The 19,978-nt window shown below is 40.3% G+C and overlaps 1 protein-coding gene across 1 annotated transcript in view; it reads right to left on the bottom strand.

Moving 5' to 3' along the window:
- LOC122986457 (paired box protein Pax-6-like) overlaps positions 1-3,141 on the bottom strand; it is a 44,170-nt gene extending 41,029 nt beyond the window's left edge. Inside the window, exon 1 of the mRNA XM_044357748.1 lies at positions 3,068-3,141. Coding sequence (XP_044213683.1) covers positions 3,068-3,080 — 13 coding nt within the window. The 5' untranslated portion in view covers positions 3,081-3,141. The remainder of the gene's footprint in view (positions 1-3,067) is intronic.
- Positions 3,142-19,978: the final 16,837 nt, after the last annotated feature.

Genomic DNA, 19,978 nt, shown 5'->3' with positions numbered 1-19,978 from the left:
GATTTGGAAAACACATCAATATCACCATCTCTGATAACTGTTCAATAAAATTGTCATGTCTTCATATTTCGAAGCACTTAACGAACAATGTATTATGTAAGTATGAGCGTTTCAGTAGAATAAATGGTAAAGTCTGGAAAACTCTCCGTTTCTATATTAAAGTAGCTTTTATTTGTGGCGTTTTGTGCGGCCTATTTAAATGTCTGTATATTATAAACACACTTTTATGAGTATGTTTTTCCGCCCTCTCTGCACTAATGTTTTACGCAAAGATAAAAGTTAAATCAGCTGAATTCAGAAGTTCAAAGTCAAGCTCTAAATGTTGCTTATGCTCCTCGATTTGTTCTTACAGTTTGTTCTTGCATTCTACTCAAGATTATATGTCGGCTATTATCAATATATTTGGGAGATCTGTCCACTACACTTCAAAGAAGGAAAAATAACCATGTTTAGATGAAGAGGTCAACTTTACGCGATCGATTTTCCACATTGTGACATGTTTTAACAAAAAAAAGTTGTATTTAGGGAATGAATGAATTTTTAAAAAATCTAAAAAGGAAGGAAACAAGTCTGATTCATCTTTATTAAAATAATAATAATATAACTTCTCAGTGGTATGGCTTGTCTTCTCCACTAATGTAATGTAACGTGTGTGTGTGTGTGTGTGTGTGTGTGTGTGTGTGTGTGTGTGTGTGTGTGTGTGTGTGTGGCTCAGGTGCGCGCGCGGCAGATACAGAGGCGTTTGTGCACTTGGAGTAAATCTCGTGTCTCCCTGAGAACATATGGCACATGAGAGCAGCCCGCTCCGCTATCGGCCCCATCCCTGACACACAAAAAATGAAATGTTTCAAATTCACATGTTGGATGGATTCATTCCGGTCTGATTAATCGTGCGGTTAATTGGTTTCGATTTAATTACGACGTTAATTAACGCCTAACTTAATTAGATAATCAATTTAGACCAACTTTATTGTCTTGTATACAGGCTGGCTTTGAAATTTAAAAAGCCCCCACTCCAAAGAGCATGTATTGTATTACACTTAGAGCAGACGGATTTTTCTGATTAGGAATTTATGAATGTGATTCAATATCAAAATTACATTTTTTTCTTTTATTTTATTTTTATCAGCATACAGGCCTTTCCAACACTCGCTCAATTTTAGTCTAGGCCTCCTGAGTTCAACTCAAAAGAAATAAAGGAGGGCCATCACTGGATAACCAGATAATTTAATCGGTTTAAAAAGCTGATGAGGGTAAGTCGTAAATTGATTTACAGCCACGGACCGTCATTATGTTCAGTTTAAATACCAACTAAAGAAACAGCTGCTCTACAACTAACACCTATATTTTATTAAGCCTATATATATATATATATATATATATATATATATATATATATATATATATATATATATATATATATATATATATATATATATATAATGAAGTGTCTGTATGAATGAAGCCGACATTAATGGAACTAACATATGCCGGCTTTAAATTAATTTAATGTTTTTATAAAGTTCATATCCACACCGTTCGGGTAAAAAGACACAGGCTGGTGCGGAATATTTGAAAACGAATTTAAGAAAAGTGTTCACTTGAAGTTAATGATCATTGGGGCTCATATAACATCCGCAATTTTGTCATATCAGAATTTAGACATGGAAATGAGTTATGTAATACAATAGATGAGGTCTGAATGGATCTCTAAGTCCAAACATTCTCAGAGTAGATTTCAGAGATGGTCAATAGACTAAAAATAAAAGAAGGTTCACCTTCATTTATTTTTAGTTTATTGAATCTTAAGAAAATCTCCAAATACTGTCATCTTCCTGCCAGCTGGCATGATCCAGCAGCTCTGAGCTGATAATAATCCGCATCACTCACAGTTGATGAGATCAATGAGCGGCAGCAGCGCAGCGTCACTTTTTGTTTTTTAGTGCTAAGCTCAGTCAGCATGTTGTCTCCTCCGCGGGGATAGGCGGAACATAACCCGTACTAAGCTCTGCTGCCCGACCCTGGACTGGGCGAAGGTCTTTGACTTTGAAAAACCAATCACTGAAATTAATGAAGGATAAGAAAAACTGTCTATATCTGTAACACTAACAATACTTGGTAAATGTTAAAGATGCTGTTCATAAACAAATCAATGTCTTTACAGCTAGTCTATACATGTTACATTTCTAGGGCTTGAAGTTGCAAATACGACAAAACTGTATATATGTGAAGCCGATTCAGTATTCAGAATGTTAACACAAATGTAATTTTTATGTTAGGCTACCAATATTATGGAGAGGTGACTGGGCAATGCAGTTTATTTAGGTAGTCATCAATGCATGTATTCTTTTGTTTTTACTTTTTTCTCAAGGTGGACCCTGTGATTCAATGTAATAATAATAATAATAATAATAATAATAATAATAATAATAATAATAATAATAATAATAATAATAATAATAATAAATTCAGCATTTCTCAGAAACTAAACATAAGCTTCTGTTAATCTTAAATTTCGATAACAAAAAATTTCAAGTTTGGGATAAATTGGTCAATAATGCAGTTATTAGATTTTTACTACATCATTTTAGCACATTGCATTTGAATAATTTCAAGATAAATTCAAACTTTTACCACTTTTGCTCTCTTTGTCTTTTTGAACCTTTGTCTTCATAAAACCTTTCAGGCACCAGAGAGGCAGAAAAGTGATCAGAAAACTTTCTCTCTTCCTTCCTCATTCTTTTTTGTTATTCTGTCCCTCAGACCTGTCAACTGTTCCTTCTTTGCTTATCCTTTTCTTTTGTTTGTCTGTTCTTAAAGCTGCTAAGTTGTTCAGTTGTTATTTCTAAATTTAGAAATTCTAAACTGCTCTTGATTTCCTTTAACTTTCTTTCTGAACAGAAACATTTTAATCTTCACTTTCTCTTTTTCAGGTTCCACACTTAACCAACTTGGTCTCATCTGCTGACAAACAGTAACTTTTTAACTTCATCATCAAACTGATAGAGATAGAGAAGAGAGAGATGGAGAGGGAGAGACAGAGAAAAAAAAGAGAGAGCAAACTTACCTTTTTGTGGCATGCTGTAGAGAATTAAAGTTTTGGTTCGTTTAGTTTTCCAACAGCTCCTTTCTTCTATTCTTTCCTCCAATTAGTTTCTCCTTGACTGAAGAGACAAGTGCAGAGAGAGACAGAGCTGATCCTCTGAGGAGGGAGGGAGAGCGAGTGGGAGGGCCGAGAGACTGCTAGAGAGAGAGAGAGGAGGGGGAGGAAGGTTTTGAGTTAGAGTAGTGTGAACTGAGAGTTTGCTCAGGAGTGTGAGAAAAGTGTGTGTGTGTGTGTGTGTGTGTGTGTGTGTGTGTGTGTGTGTGTGTGTGTGTGTGCGTGTGTTCTTGTTTTTCAATCTTTGTGGGTCAGAAAATTTCATGGGGACCAAAATGCTGGAAGTCCTAGAGACTCCCCTGATGTGCTTGGTGGCTCTCGGCTCTCAATAAAAGTCCCCACAAAGCTAAAAAAATCAGTTTTCTTTGTGCATACATTTTTGTGTTGATTTTGTTCTCTGCTGACCTCAACAGGATTTAACAGGTATTGCGGTGTATATTTAAGCAGGTTTTCTGTCACAGTGTTGGAGGCTTGCCAATGACTCAGCAAGTGGATGAATAGTACATTTGCACTGAGAAGCCTTTCAGGTGTGACAAATAACCGCACAGCAAATTCACTGGAGTCAAAATTCTAGTGTTAGGCTATTTTAGAGTGACATGTTGAGGTTCTTGTGCTGGTTCTGAGGAATTAACTCTGTACCAGTGAGAGAACCTAATGTTGTTGACGTAACATATGTCAACAATCGACATGAAGATTTGGCAGCCCTCAACTTCAAGCTGTATAACGCGTTGTCAACTAGCTGCAGCCTGGCAGTAGTAGTGGAGTAACTTAGGTGAAAAACAGTTGTGAATCTGAAGCAGTTAGTATAGTAAATATATATACATAAATGTTTCAAACATGGCAGGATTGAAAACATCTTTATTTCTCTGATGTCATAGTAAAGATCTATCTTTATGAATTAAAAATAATACAAGTTGAAGTTTTTGACATGATTAAAGATAGGTTTGAGCATTGATGTGGCTCTGGCATGAAACTCTTGAGTTGTGTTACCCAAATCACTTCATATCATTATATAATGTATAAGATATATATAATATAGTGTATTATAGGCATTTTAATAGTCATAACCACAGCTTGAGTGAACTTCATTGGCAAAGGCATTGAGACAGTCAATATGCCACAGAGAGGTGGTAACAGGAACAGAATCCTTTTTCAGAGGGAGGTGTATTGGATACATTCCCTTGGCACCCTCACTTCCCAATGGGTTGAACACAATGGGTTTGTGTGGGGGTTTTTTTGTTTTGTTTTGTTTTTGTTTTTGTTTTGTTTTTTGTTATTAGTTTTCTTTTGTTTTATCTTTTGCTTTTTATCTTCTATTTATTTATTTATAAATTATTTTATGTTTTAGTAACTTACATCATGTGGTTGTGGTTCCCCCTGCTGGGATAGACCTGTTGTGCCAGTTGTGGACATCAGTAATTAACCTTACATGTATCTATTGCCCTTTATCAAGGTTCTAAAGTTGCTTTAAAAAAACTTTTAGAGAGGTGCTCTCAATTTTATGGTTATTTTGGAGGCTGTAGTACTGTGCTGTTTTAAATTATATTGTGTAATTAGAGAGGAGTTTCTAATATTTTGACTACCCTCACTGATATAAATGGGTTGCACAAAATACTAGAAATACCACCTGTGTTAGATGATGCAATTGAACAGCAGAACAAACTACAGCCTCCAAAATGAGTTTCAACAAAAAATGAACATTACAACCTTCATGGAGCTAGGATTTACTGCAGGACTGCTGAATCGGAATGCATTAGATTTAGATAGGTGCATAGCTCTCCCCATTCATAGCAGCCTTAGCAACTTTGTTTGGCCACTCTGTGAGGGGGGATGATATCAGGCAAAAAAGTTGCATGAATGCATACTCTCCATTGCTATTGATATCAGCAATTACAGAGGAATGTCTATTTCAGAATCGCCCTCAATGCTGACTATTTGATTCCTGACTTTTATTTATTCTATGAACAAATTGTTAAAAGGAGGTTACTGCGATTTGCTGATTATGAAGTTGAACTTGGATTATGTGTCTGTCTTTGCTAAGGAACACTTTTATGGCGGCCAAAGTGGCACTGGATTTCTGGCATGGTGGATCAAGACATTTCAGAGAAAGATGAAACTTGTGTCCCAGGAACCAAAAAACACAAACCACAGGAGGAGGTGGTCCAAGACAGGAAAGGGAGCTGCCTCTGACTGGTGGTGAGCTAGATGAAGAGCGTTGTAAAGAAGTCATATCCTTGACACCAGTGACAGAAAAATCATCCTGCAGAAGATGAAGGAGACTTTTAAGTACAAACAGTGCCTCATACACAACCCCAATGAATCACACACTGTATTCTCAGTGTTTCCAAGGCTGCTGGATACTAAAGGGCTTATAAGTATTAGCATCCTTTTCTGTTTCCACAATTCATAGCTAAAAGCTTATTATTTGATGATCAGATAATGTCTATTAAACAAAAGATGTTCTTTTCTCTGTCTTGCTGCAGATACTTCAAGATTTTAGCCTCCTATTTGGACCAGAAATAGCCACCAAACTGCTGGAGAAGTGGCATACTTCCTCTAAAGGAAAGGTGATCAGAGAAGCAGAGAGCCTTACTTCCGCCACAGTGCTCCAGTGTTTGCTGAAGTCTGCCAGGAATCACTACAATGATGAATCCTCCAAGGATCATCCAGGTATTCAGTATAAGACCAAATTAAATGATTTTGAATGTATCAGGTCATACACAGTTCTTATAATGGAACTGAATGGAACACAGCTCAGAAAGCGGTCACGGGCAGTGTGTTAAATTGAAATTTTAAAAAGGAACATAGTTGTGATTCAAATAAAGCTGATGCAGTGATATGCCACCTTTCCTACCACTCTTGCATATCTACCACCTCATCCCATGAAAAAGGAGAACACTGAAAATCAGCGCATCCCATACTATGGGCCAGCTGTGTTTCATAAGGTACATACTAGGGGTGTGCTCGAATACAAATACGTTATTCGGCAAAGCACAAATAGTGTTTTTTTTTTTTTTTTACAAATATTTGTTTCATACAAATGTTTTAATATTTAAATATTTTGTATTTGGAAAGAAAAAAAAACATGTCAAATACCAGTGTGCAGGTCGGTTACATCGCTATCTCAGTCTCTTTCTGCTGCTCCACTGTTATGTCTATCAGCAGGTCTCAACGAGGGGAGTCACATCCACCTGCTAGGAAGCCTGCGGAGGAAGCACCGGGACCGTAAGGGTGAAGCAGTCCGTGGAGGGAAGCACAGTCAGGCAGCGGAGGAGATGGCAACAAATCAGCCTCTCATAATCGGCAGAAATAGCCGATGCCGATTTTTCATTTTAGAGCTTTTATTGGCCGATACCGAAACGTGCCGATAATATTGTGCATCCCTAATTTATGTTAAAAAAAAGATGACATACATGTGTTTTCAAAGGATATTTTTGAAAAATAAATTTGCTTGATTTGAATTCTATAAAAGTGGGTTGCGACTTAATGAGCATGGGAAAATATGGGTCCCAAAGTGAGACCAGTTGAGAACCCCTGATCTAAAGGCCTTTGTGATGAAAAGTTATCAAAATCTTGAGATTTCACTGAATGCCTTTCACATGGCAATGCGTCGAATTTCGATGTTTCACCATGAAACAGGAAGTTGTTGTAACTCGAAAGTACATTGTCCAGTCTGCACCAAATTTCTCACCTCACCTGAACCCATCTGTGTGTCAATATTGAGTCATACCTATAGCGCCACCGAGCAATAACAGCAAGTTAAAGGAGCTGTACTTTAACAACCTCTGCCTAGAACGTTGAACTGATCCACCTCAAATTTGGTCCTTTATCAAGACCTTAATGACACTATATTGTCAAGACTGTTAGATTGCGTTGAACTCCATTGCCGTGGCGTCGCGGAGAATTTCAATGTTTCGCCATTGCAAAACATGACTCCACATGATCAGATCTTTTCTAAATTTCACGTTTGATAACAGTCGTGGTCTGAAGATATATATATGAAAATAGTGAACCATAGTAATCGCACCACCTACTGGCAACAGGAAGTCATAGGCCCCATACTTTTACTAACTACTCCTAGCAGGTTAACCAGATCCATCTAAAATTTGGTCAGCTGAGTGAGAAGACAAGACTAACCTCAACCATAACCTTGTCCAGACACACAAAAAATCCTCTTGGAGCCATACCCTAAGTCCAACTGGAAGTTGGCCATTTTGAATTTATTTTGCAAGTTTTGCGCACTTTTTGCCATTTCCAGGCTTTCAATACAGAGCAATAAAAATTGCGTCAACTGTGTATACATGTTATATGTGTATACATAACTATCCTGACCTCCACAAGCTTACTTCCTTAAATCCAAGGTCTAAGGAAAGAGGATGTTGTATTGCTGTTCAGATTTTAAAGTCACTTGATGTAAATTTGTAATACTGGGCTGTACAAATGAAATTTGGCTTGACTTGATTTCCTGTCTTGCTGTATAAAGGACATGTTACTTCCTGTAGTGGCTCTGAACATTGAAACTGGACCCTGTGGGCCTGCGCTCTCCCTGTCCTGGTGCTGAAGATGAATTTTTAACATTCCTTTAACATTTTTATTATAGCTTGTGTTTTTATTTATGAAATAGTCTATCCTGTATTTATGACACTTGTGTGGCAGTAGCTATATTTTTCTCTGTATGTGGGCTATAGCCGTTTTTGTGCCTAAAGACAAATTCCCCGCAGGTTAGGCTATGTGAAAGCCTTATAACATTATATTATTCTGAAAAAACTCAGCATAACATATAGGCTAACTAACTTCACACAACAAGGCTGTTTAACAACTGTTCATCTTGCCAAAATGGTCGATAACTGTATAGTAACTAAACACTGTCAACTATGCAGGAACCCACCTGTTAACATACTGCATCCTTCTTCACATCTGACAGGATTTACCGTTCCAAATATAGTATTGATTTTCCTAAGTTTGGCAGAAAATTCCGCAGATTTTTCTTTGTTGTGCCATTTTTGGGCACCGCTTTGATATTTTCGTTTCAGTGTCTCTGACAGCGGTGCCGATGCTGTCCCTGAGCTGTACTGATTTGAATTTCCCGCCTAATGTATTGATTGGACCAAAAATCCCTGACGTATCAAACAAAGAAAACTATGGACCAGTAAAGTTTTTATTTTATTTTAAATATTTACTTTATTTTTATGTTCAAAATACAGACAATATCATGACTTGAACCCTACGTTGATAGTTGATAGTTGTTTTACAGGTGGGCGGGGCCCCCCTACCTGCCGGGGTATACTTTACGGCCCAGACTGGGACCATATGATTAAAACAACTCAGGAGATTTTATTGAAGGTCTCGTAGCAGTTTACTACCTACAGTGCTGCTTGAAAGTTTGTGAACCCTTTAGAATTTTCTGTATTTCTGCATAAATATGACCTAAAACATGATCAGATATTTACACAATTCCTAAAACTAGATGAAGTGAATCCAATTAAACAAATGAGGCAGAAGAAAAAAAATTCATCCTTTGCATTTTTTATTGAGGAAAATTATCCAATCTAACATATTTGTGTAAGGCAAAAGTATGTGAACCTCTAGGATTAGCAATTTATATGAAGGGGAAATTAGTGTTGGGTGTTCAATCAGTGGGATGACAATCAAGTGTGAGTCTGGGAGGTCCTGCCTTATTTAAAGAAGAGAAATCTGGGTCTTCACAATAAAAGTCTGAGCTTCACAACACAGGTGTGTCATGGCTCGAACAAAGGAGATTTCTGAGGACCTTAGAAGAAGAGTTGTTGATGCTCACCAAGCTGGAAAGGGTTGCAAAAGCATTTCTAGAGTTTGGACTCTTGGTAGAGTCAACGGTCAGGCAGATTGTGTACAAATTGAAGACATCAAACACCATTGTTACCCTCCCCAGGAGTGGTTGAACAACAAAAATCACACCAAAAGCAGGTGTGTAATAGTCTGGGAGGCCACAACGGACCCCAGGGTAACGTCCAGGAAACTAAAGGCCTCTTGTGCAGTGGCTACAGTCAATATTCATGAGTCCACCATCAGGATAACATCAATGGTGCGCATGGCAGAGTTGCAAGGAAAAAAGCCACTTCTCTCCAAACAGAACATTGCTGCTGATAAATAGTTACCAGAAACGTTTGGTTGAAGTTATTACTGCAAAAGGGGGGTCACACCAGTTACTGAAAGCAAGGGTTCACATACTTTTCCCCCCACAAATATGTTAGATTGGATAATTTTCCTCAATAAATAAATGAAAAAGATGAAAAAAAAAGGGTTTTTTTGTCTCATTTGTTTAATTGGGTTCACTTTATCTAGTTTTAGGACTTATGTAAATATCTGCTCATATGTTAGGTCATATTTATGCAGAAATACAGAAAATTCTAAATGGTAAATGGTCTGTACTTGTATAGTGCCTTTCTAGCCTTCTGACCACTCATTCACCCACATTCATACGCTGAATGGGTACAGGGGCTACCATGCAAGGTCCCAACCTGCCCATCAGAGGAAACTAACTATTCACACACATTCATACACTGATGGTACAGCCATCAGGAGCAATTTGGGGTTAAGTATCTTACCCAAGTACACATCAGCATGTGGACTGGAGGAGCCGGGAATCGAACCGCCGATCTTCCGATTAGCGGACGACCCACTCTACCTCCTGAGCCACAGCCGCCTGAGCTAAAGCGTTCACAAACTTTCAAGCAGCACTGTATATCCAGTTATTTGTATGAACTGCTGGACTGGAGCACACCCATCCTTATTATAGTTCAGATAATCACAGAGTATCCTTATTCTACTTCCTTACATACCTTATAGACATGAAATTAAAGGAAACTTACACTACTCAGTTTGCCCAATGTCCTCTTCACCTTTCCTACCAAATGATCACCTTCACCCATCACAAGATGCTGCAGAGCAAAGCCATCTGTAGTGCTGCTCTGGTGCTGATGAGAACCAGTCTCCACCAGATGAATTGCTCTGCAATTTCCGGCCAATCTTCTCCAGCGACTCAAACGATTGCGGGATCACTGACCTCCACACTGTTCACATTACTACTGACTCAAACATGCCACCGACATTTGTATGCAGGTACAAAATCCCGTTGGCTGCATACAAGTTGATCCAAGGGATCCTTGACCAGTTGCTGCAGAAGCTGATCATCACAGAATGCAACTCGACCTACAACTTGCCAACCTGGCTGCTGTTAAAGCCAAATGGCAAACAGCACCTCACTGTAAATTACCGCCTGCTAAATAAGCAGGTCCCACTTTCCTGCTGGCCCATGATCCATTTGGCTCAAGAGCTGGACAAGGTGAAAGGGGCCCACTTCTTTTCAACTGTGAACATGGCCAATGGTTTCTGGACAATGAAAGTCAACTCAGCTGACGAGTACAAGCTGGCCTTCACTTTTGGAAACCACCAGCACACCTGGAACCATTGCCTGTTCAGATACTCAAAATCTGCACCTGAGTTCAACATCTTTCTCCACAAAGCCATGAGCCTTGCGAACCTTTAAGGAGCACCTGACTGAGATCTGGCATGTGCTCAATCAGCTCTCCACCTCAGGAGCCAAACTGGCACTCTCCAAGGGCAAGTGGTGCCACACCAATGTTGAGTATGTGGGTCTAACAGTGGGTGCTGATGGCCCCAAGCTGGGAGAGCTGTCTGTGTCATTAAAGCCCCAACATGTGTGTCAGATATCAGGAGCTTGCTGGTTGTCTACTCCCAATAGTTCATCAAGGACTATGCAGAGATAGCAACACCCCTCATAGAGCTCCTTTGTAAAGTAAATGGACTGTACTTGTAGAGCGCCTTTCTAGTCTTCTGACCACTCAAAGCGCTTTTACACTACGAATCACATTCACCCATTCACACACATTCTTACACTGAATGGCACAGGGGCTACCATGTAAGGTCCCAACCTGCCCATCAGTGGAAATCTAATCATTCATACACATCCACACACTGATGGCACAGCCATCAGGAGCAATTCGTGGTTAAGTGTCTTGCCCAAGGACGCATCAACATGTGGACTGGACGAGCCGGGAATCGAACCGCCGATCTTCTGATTAGTGGATGACCCGCTCTACCTCTACCTCCTGAGCCACAGCTGCCCCAAAGACAAGCCTTTCAAGTGGGCAAAGCCCTAAGAGCAGTGTTTTGGCTGGATGAAGGACAAACTGTACTCTGTCTTTGTCTGGGTAGGCCAGGCAAGGTGCAGAGTTTCACTAAGAGGCAAGCTTCTCTTCCCACTGCCTCAGTTCTGCCCTGGCACAGATATGCGACACCAACAAGTGGGTTGTCACCTACGCAAGCCAACCCCTGAGCAGCTTTGAGCAGCCTTCCTGGACAGCCATCAGCTGAGGGAGGGACAGGTATCCAACAGCCACATTGCCTCTTGGATGATGGCACTGCAAGGCCATGACGTTGAGATCAAGTACATCCAGAACCACAAAATGGCCTTGGGCGAATGTCAGCATTGTGACTGTGAGAAACAGTCAACTCTCCAGTCCCTACTCATTACTACTGCATTGCTTCCTTCCAACCACCATTGCTATGACAAGAATGCCTGCCTAGGCCTCCCCAAAGTCTATGTGTACAGCTGTTCATTTCACCATGAAAGCCAGATCTGGGCAGGAGTCTGTATTGTTTTGGTCAACCACGCCAAACCACTACCAACTGAGCACCAGGATGATCACACAGAGATCACTGCAATACTCAGTACTCTAACAAGCCACTAAGCTGGCTATTGTGCAGCTGGTGATCTGCTCAGACTCCAACTACATTCACCACAGCTTCATTTCTCACTTCCCCATTTGGAATGAAAATGGTATGAGAAATGCCAGGAACAAGGAAGTAAAACACTCTGAACTCTTCTGGCCTGCAACGCCTTGTCTCAGACCAAGGGATGACCATGTACTGGAAGAATGTCAAGAGTCATTCCCAGACCTCCGGCCCTAACAAAGACAGTAACGATGAAGCTGACTGACTTGCCAAGCTTGATGCTGAACAGGGCATGCCCTGGGAGTTCTGAATGCCCAAGCCTGTGCGGTGAAAGCCATCACCCATAGGCAGGCAAGAGAGAGATGAGAAAACCAACAAACCTGTACACAGACCTTGCACTTGAGTCGGAAACCCAGCAATGCAGACTTGGTCACCATGCAGGGGTGGAACTCTGCTTTTGGAGCCATCTGGCAGCTGTTAGTGAACCCTACAACACAAGGGGCCCCACAGACCCTATCATGGAAGTCCAAAGAGCTAAAGGCTCTCTGCCGCGACCAGCCAGAATTGAAACTTGAAAACGGTTTGCTGGTCTATACTCCCAACTGCCAGGGACCAGCCCATTGGGTCATCCCAAAGGACCATAGGGGAGTGATGCTGGCCCACACTCATGACTACCCTGTCAGAGGTCACCGGAGTTACAGCGCAACTCTCAAAACCCTCCAGCAGGATGCCTGGTCTGTTGCCAGTTCCAGCTGTCCCAACCACTGAATCAGCCACTTCAGGGCAAAGGAATCACATTCTCATGGTTCCACCTCCAGATTGGCTGGATTGGACTGGTCTCCAAGTCTTTGTGGGGTAACAAGTACCTCCTCACCATCACGTGCACATTCACCAAGTGGTTTGAGTGCGCCCAATGATATGGCCATGACGACCAAAGTCCTGGGGATTATCCATCACCGTTGACTCAGATCGAGGCACCCATTTTACATCAAATGTTGTGACCACCATGCACAAAATCTTGGGGGTGGAAATTTACTTACATATCCCATACCATCCCAAGTCGAACGGGCCAACCGCACTATTATTAACATGCTCAAAAAGTACGTTAGTAGTTGTGGCAAAGATGGTGATGTGAAACTTCCCCTGGTGCTGATGGCCATCAGGGCCACCCTGCACTGCTCCACAATAGTCATCCCCTTTGAGATGATTACTGGGCAAGAAATTACCCTTCGCTGCACTTCCTGTATCATCCAGAAGATGTGCAGACCTGCACAACCACCTTCAGGCCACGTTTGTGTGGGCCCAGAAGAACCTGGAAGCCAGCACCAAGGGATCCAAAGCCTACTACAACACAAAAGCGTCTCATTGCATATGAAGTGGGCAACAGGGTTCTCTACTTCAGATTTGCCAACCCAGTGGGGATCTTCAGAAAGTCCCTACCAAGCTGGACTCATGTGACTCGCAGGTACTCTGGTAAAATTCCTGAGAAATATATTTTGATTTCCTTATTTGTTATTTTTTCTTATTGTTTTGCAACTGAACTGAATTTGCTGTTCTGAAACTGAACTGAACTGTTGTTTCAACTGAATTGAATTGAACTGGAAGGAATATTATTTCATTTTGCGGATTTATTGGAAAGAGAAATTTGGACTAGATTTTCAGGGTTTTCGGGGAGGTCTTTTACTTTTGGATATGTGCTCTGGAGGGTTCAAGATATGACTGTTTTGTTTTATTGTGCTCTGTACATGAGTCCTGTGTGCAGATGACTAACTTAAAAATAAGTTAGTCACAAACCTGATGAAGATATTGTTAGGTGCTGACCTAAGTGGCACCCCTTAGCTCCAGGAGCCACCACACACATCGACAACATTGTCCTCCATTATCTCAACCCTGACAGACACGACTGGGAACAGTAACTAAACTACTTAGAAGTAACCTGCCCAGATGTTACCTCAGTTGACTGCCCAGATGCCATAGCCCTGTGAATTCCATGAACTGTGTGAACTCTTTCTACTCCTTTTGCTTAAGAATACATGGACTGTTTCACCGTCTCCCTTTTCTCGGGGATACATGGACCGCCTCCTCCCTCCTTGGGCTCAGGAATCTATGGATTGAATCTGACTAAATCTCAAATTACACCCAATTCACAGAACAATTCAACCCTTGGGTTGCTCTAAAGACTGTGGCCAGCACCCTACTCTTAAGACCTAAGGGGGGAATGTTGGGCCACACACATGGCCAAAACAAAGTGTCAGGCCTGTGTGTCCACACAGCAGCCTAAGCCAGGCTTTCATGGAGCTCTCACTCCCTAAGAACAATGAAAAGAGCTCCAACTTAGACAATGAGAGTCCGAAATGGACTCCAGCTCCCAGCAGACTTAGCAAACTCACACCTGCATCCAGCTTGCTCAAACTTTCGTCCCCCATTGGACGTGACCTGCCGGCAACCCACCAGGGGTTCCATGACATAACTGAGGATATAAAACTGAGAGCCAAGCAGATATCCATGCTTTTCATGTGGCTTGTGCCGCTTAAGGAAGCAAACCTCTGTGCCCTGCTCGTCTTTAAGTTGAGTCAATTCACCTCTCTCTCTGCTCAGCCACCGAGAAGACCAGCTGCAACAGGATGATAACGTGAAGACACCAGCTTCCTTCAGCATCCAGCTGGAGAACCAAGTTTGGACTTAACCGATGGACTACACACTCACTTACTTGCTCTCCTAACTGGTCCAAGTAGGAGGCTACATCTGGGCAGTGGTTATTGATAGTGTGTTATTATAAGTTTGATTGCTAATTGTTGTGATACCACGACCTGTGCATCCGGTTGTGCTACTGTGAATGCTTTTGAAGTATTACTGCTGCTGCTGTTGGCTTTGGTTGTGTTTGTCACGCTAAATTGATTTTGGTGCTTGTCCTACTGTTTGGACCGCTTTGTGTTGGTTCGTCATCGTGTGAGAGACCATGGGTGGCATTTCATTTGGTGTAATCAGACCACGGCCATCAAATAAGTACGCTCACACCCCACATTTCTGTGGGGCATAAAGCAAGTGCCACATCTCCCACTGATCTCTGATCACTGAGATCTTTTGTTCTGTGGTGCTTTCGCCATCTTTCCTTTACTAACCCCACTTGCATGTACACACACACATGCTCTGACACTCATCCACATGCTATTTCATAGTCAGACATGTGTTGCTAGGCAACACAGATGCTCAACTTTGTCCAACGCCATCATAGAGATCAGAGGCACATGTTGACTGGCAGTCGCCATTTAATCACAACCTCCATTCAAATCTTGCGGTGACTGAAACTCTCACGTGACATAACCCCACATGGTTCACGTCTGCCATTTTGACCGGGACTCTCACATGATTTAACCCCACATTCACATCTGCCATCTTGGTCCTCCTCCTTTCTCTCTCACACCTCCCCTGCACACGCACTCACACACACACGCACACACACACACACGCACACGAAGACACACACACCCCTTCCAGTGTTCTATGTTGGTCTTGCTGTTTATAACCGCTGTTGTTTATTATTGCTTGTCTTAGTGTAGTTTTATGATAGATATTTGTTAGTTTAAGCATTATTGATTCATAATTGATATTGCTAATATTAATAAACTCTGTTGTGCATTTGAAGAGAGGTTTCCTGTGGTTTGCATACATACTGCGGTAACAGCTAGGTGATGGGGTCAGTGCTCGAATTCAAACCTTCACTGTTCATCTGGTAATGTTAATCCCAGCCAGACATTCATGGATGACCACCCCTTTTGAGACAATATTCACTGTGTGGTTATTGGTCCCTTACCTCAGGGTGGTGCCCCGTTTTGATTTATCCATATTAATAATTTTATATATTTTTAATAATTAATAATTATCTTCAATAGTTATTACTTATTGCTTATGACCAAACCTGCTCCCAACAACATAAATAATGACTTTTGGAGCTTTATTCATATATTTGTCGTGATACAGGGAGTAATCAGTGTTGTGATTGGAGGACCATGTCAGAGTTTTATTCTCATCATGACGACATGGGATATGACAAATAATGGGCAAAGAAAAATGACACAGGGTGTCAGTGCAAGGCTGTTTATGCAAATGTATTCCAATGTACCACATTGCAATCACATAGTATATGATGTGAGGCCCTCTTTTTTACTTTTGATGGTTTTTTCTGTGGTGTTTGATGGCATCTACCATCCACAACAATTAGTAGTAGAAGTAGTTAAGTTTTGATTCTTTGGAGTACTTTTGTAGCGTTATATCTTTGTGGTAATTGTGTATATATACAATAACATATATTTGTGATGAATCTAAACAATTGTATTGTGTAATAAGCTGAATAAAAAATATGTAACAAATGTATTTTAGTTGCATATTTTGTGATCTTTACACTGAACAACTGAATTCACACAATGAATTTCTTGAATAACTGTGTTACACTGTGTTGCACAGGGAACTCTGGGAAATAAAATATCACACAAAATTACATATTTTGATTAAGTGATTTATGAATTTCTTCTCTACTGGCACTAACCTCTTCTGATCACTTTTAACTTCATGTCAGAGACTATTTTTTACATTTAACTCACTTTCAGTTTGAATAAAAGGTTTCCCTCTCTTCTCTATATAGCTGACAAAATAATAATACCTTATCCACTGCTTGTTCCTGTTCATATTAATCACACATTCACCTTGATGTTCATGACATTGTAGTCAGCCCTACAAATAGTCTTTATATGATCTAAATATAATCTGCAGCACATCATGCCACTCTCTTTGCTTCCTTTCAGGAACAGAAAGGTTTTTTTACTTATATTTTCATCATGTTTAAAACACATTATAATAGGACAAACAAACAGGAAACTGTGATGAGATTTAATACCATGAAGAATGTCTTCACAAATAAAGAAGCTAGTCTACACGAGCAAGCCAGATTGTTGTCATATTCATATGGCTTGGAGCCGAAGACTGTCCTAACAAGAAACACAACACAACAACAATGGTCATTGTTCATTAAGACAAGGATGGGACTCTGTTTTCCCACAGGTGGGTAGCAGTAGGGGTGTGCCCAAATACAAATACATTATTCGGCAAAGCGCAAATAGTGGTTTTTTTTTTTTTTACGAATATTTGTTTTATACAAATATTTTTAAAATGATTTGTCTTCGGGAAGAAAAAAAACATGTAAAAAACCAGCTTGCAGGTCAGTTACATTGCTATCTCAGTCTCTCCCCAGATAGCAAAATTGCTTTGGTCCATATCACACTCAATTTTAATTTCTACATCTTCCTCTTTACAAATATAATGCTGAACTTCCTTTAATCTTAGCAGATGAATCTCCTGATGTTGCAGAGTTGCAGTACAAGACAGGAACAATTCATCATGATCTAGGTAAAATAGTAACACTCATACACAGTGTAATCATAATCTTTATAACAATGCACTGTGCTGCTAACTGCTCGTTCTTTTTTGCTTTGTTTTGTTTTTTTCTCTTGGAATGTATATGTTTTTATCATTTTTTTTTAAAAGGGAATTTTTAGATATACATTGTATTGTGATCCAACAGCATTTCTTTTTTTGTGTATGCAAATACACAAGAAAATGACAATGAACTAAATCTTGAATCTTGAATCTTGAATCTTCTGATTGTATCTGCACTGGGGGTGTGCCGAATACAAATACATCATTCAGCAAAGCACAAATAGTGGGTTTTTGATGAAATAAGTATAAATAAGTAGAGGTCTGTCTGCAATGAGGTGATGAGTAAAGTTTCAGCTCAGTAGTCAGTGCAGTCATCTATGATCTGGGAGACTCCAGTTCGAGACCCAGTGTGGGCACCTCCTTCGTAAGATAGTTTATTCTTAAACACTTATTGTAACACTTTAACTTTCTAAAATTAAAAGTGTAGAAAAACAAAAACAGGATTTTTAAGCCTCTTTCCACTTTTATTTGAATACAAATACAATTAAAGCTGCAAGCAGTGATGGTCAGGCCCTCACACCCTTGTGTGCGTCGCTGTATGGCGCAGTCAAAGGGCTTCTGTCACTCACATGTAGATGTGTTCAGACCCAGGCTGTTTTCAGACAGTGCAAGAAGGAGATAAACATCACTTCCTTTGTCCACTATTTTGCATGCTGCTTGGGCTGCTTCCTTGAAATTTCATAGGGGGCACTATGGAGCCAGTTTGCATTACTGATTGAATATTGTCATGTAGACGTGTTCAGGCTGGGACTCTTATCAAACATGGAAAGGTTGGAGCAGATTGGAGCATTTACACTAAAGTTATAGCAATTTACTCTGGAATGGCGAAACATCAAAACTCAAAGCCACGCCACAGCCACATGCTTCAATGATAACTATATCTTTTAATAACTTTTGATCACAAACTAGTCTAGATGACACACACTGATTTTGAAGTCGTTATGATGAATTCTGTAGGAGGAGTTCGTTAAGATATAAGACATGCAAAATCGGCAAAATTGACAACTAAATTCAAAATGGCTGACTTCCTGTTGGGTTTCAGCTCCAAGAGACTTTTTTGTGCACCCTGGCATGATACGTGTGTACTGATTTTCATACATGTAGGTTTAACGTGGCGTGGGGGCTGCTTCGTTGAAATATCGTAGGAGGCGCTATAGAGCCACTCTGCCACACTTATGCCAGACACCAATACGATATTATAGACTGTAAGACCTGCCATGTGTGCGCAAATTTTTGTGAGTTTTCAAGCGTGTCTTGGCCTCTAAAAACAGCTTCGTATTTTGTGGCGATCAATGTGTTGCCATGGCAATGGCTTTTGATGAAAACTCAAAGGCTTCAGGAGTTATCATCATCAAGGTCTTACACCTTGGCTTACTAAATTTTATGTGATTCTGACTAACCTGCTAGGAGTAGTTTGCAAAAGAGTGGCACTTAAAACTTCCTGTTGCCAGTAGGTGGCGCTATGACTGTCACTAAATATGGGCCTGACAATGTGTTCAGACTGGGACTCTTAACAAGCATTAAAAAGTTGAAAAAGATCAGACTATGTGGAGTCCAGTTATAAGGCTTTGAAATTTCATGGCGAGACATCGAAATTCACCGCCTCGTCATGGCAACACCTTTCAACTAAAAGTCACCAACTTCAGACCATACAAACTCCAAGGCCTTGAGGCTATTCTGAGTGTCCAGCTGCAGTTACTTATTGTCTCTGCACACCTGACAGTACACATTTCAATCAAACTTTGACCAGGTCATGTGGGTTAAAGGTCTTTACTTTTCTAAAAATAAACTTGATGAAAATTAGGAAATTAATTAGTTTTATACACAAACTCATCAAGAGTTTTACTAATTGAAATTCAAGTGAATGGGCCCAAAACTTGCATCATTTTGATGCCACAAAATTCTCATCCTCACACCATTGAGATTTGATGCTTCGCCATGACAGAGGAAGTTGCTATAACTTTATTGTACATGCTCCAGTCTGCACCAAACTTTACATGGTTGATAAGAGTCCCGGGTTGAACACGTCTACATGACAATATTCCATCAGTGATGCACACTGGCTGAATAGCGCCCCCTACGAAATTTCAGCAAAGCAGCCCCAGCAGTAGCCCCACCAATCAAAACATACAACAGCACAACAACAAAGAGTACAAAGCAAAACAACAGAAAACAAAAAAACAAACAACAAAAAAACAAAACAAAAAAACAAAACAAAAAAAACACACAGAACAGAACAGACCATACAAAATACAAAATACAAAGCTGCACACAACAGCACCCACAATGTCAATTAGAAATTCATAATGTAAACTAGACTCAGTGGTCACACAGATGATTGGTCTTTAGTAGATTTTTTAATTTGGCCTTGAATGTATTGGTAGAACTACAGTTCTTCCTATCATCAGGTATGGCATTCCACTGAATTGTGGCTTTCACAGAGAAAGCTGACTGCCCAAATGCAGTGCGACGAAATGGTATGGTAAATCTTGTATAGAGGACATTCTGGAGGATCTAATAGAACTTACTGAGCGAGTGTACACAAAGTCACATAGTGGAGAAGGGGCCAAACCATTTAAAATTTTATAA

The sequence above is a fragment of the Thunnus albacares genome, chromosome 7 (genome assembly GCF_914725855.1).
Source record: "Thunnus albacares chromosome 7, fThuAlb1.1, whole genome shotgun sequence".
In the NCBI taxonomy this organism is placed as follows: Eukaryota; Metazoa; Chordata; class Actinopteri; order Scombriformes; family Scombridae; genus Thunnus; species Thunnus albacares.
Note: the sequence above shows the minus strand (reverse complement) of the source record. Positions and strands in the feature narration are given on the sequence as shown.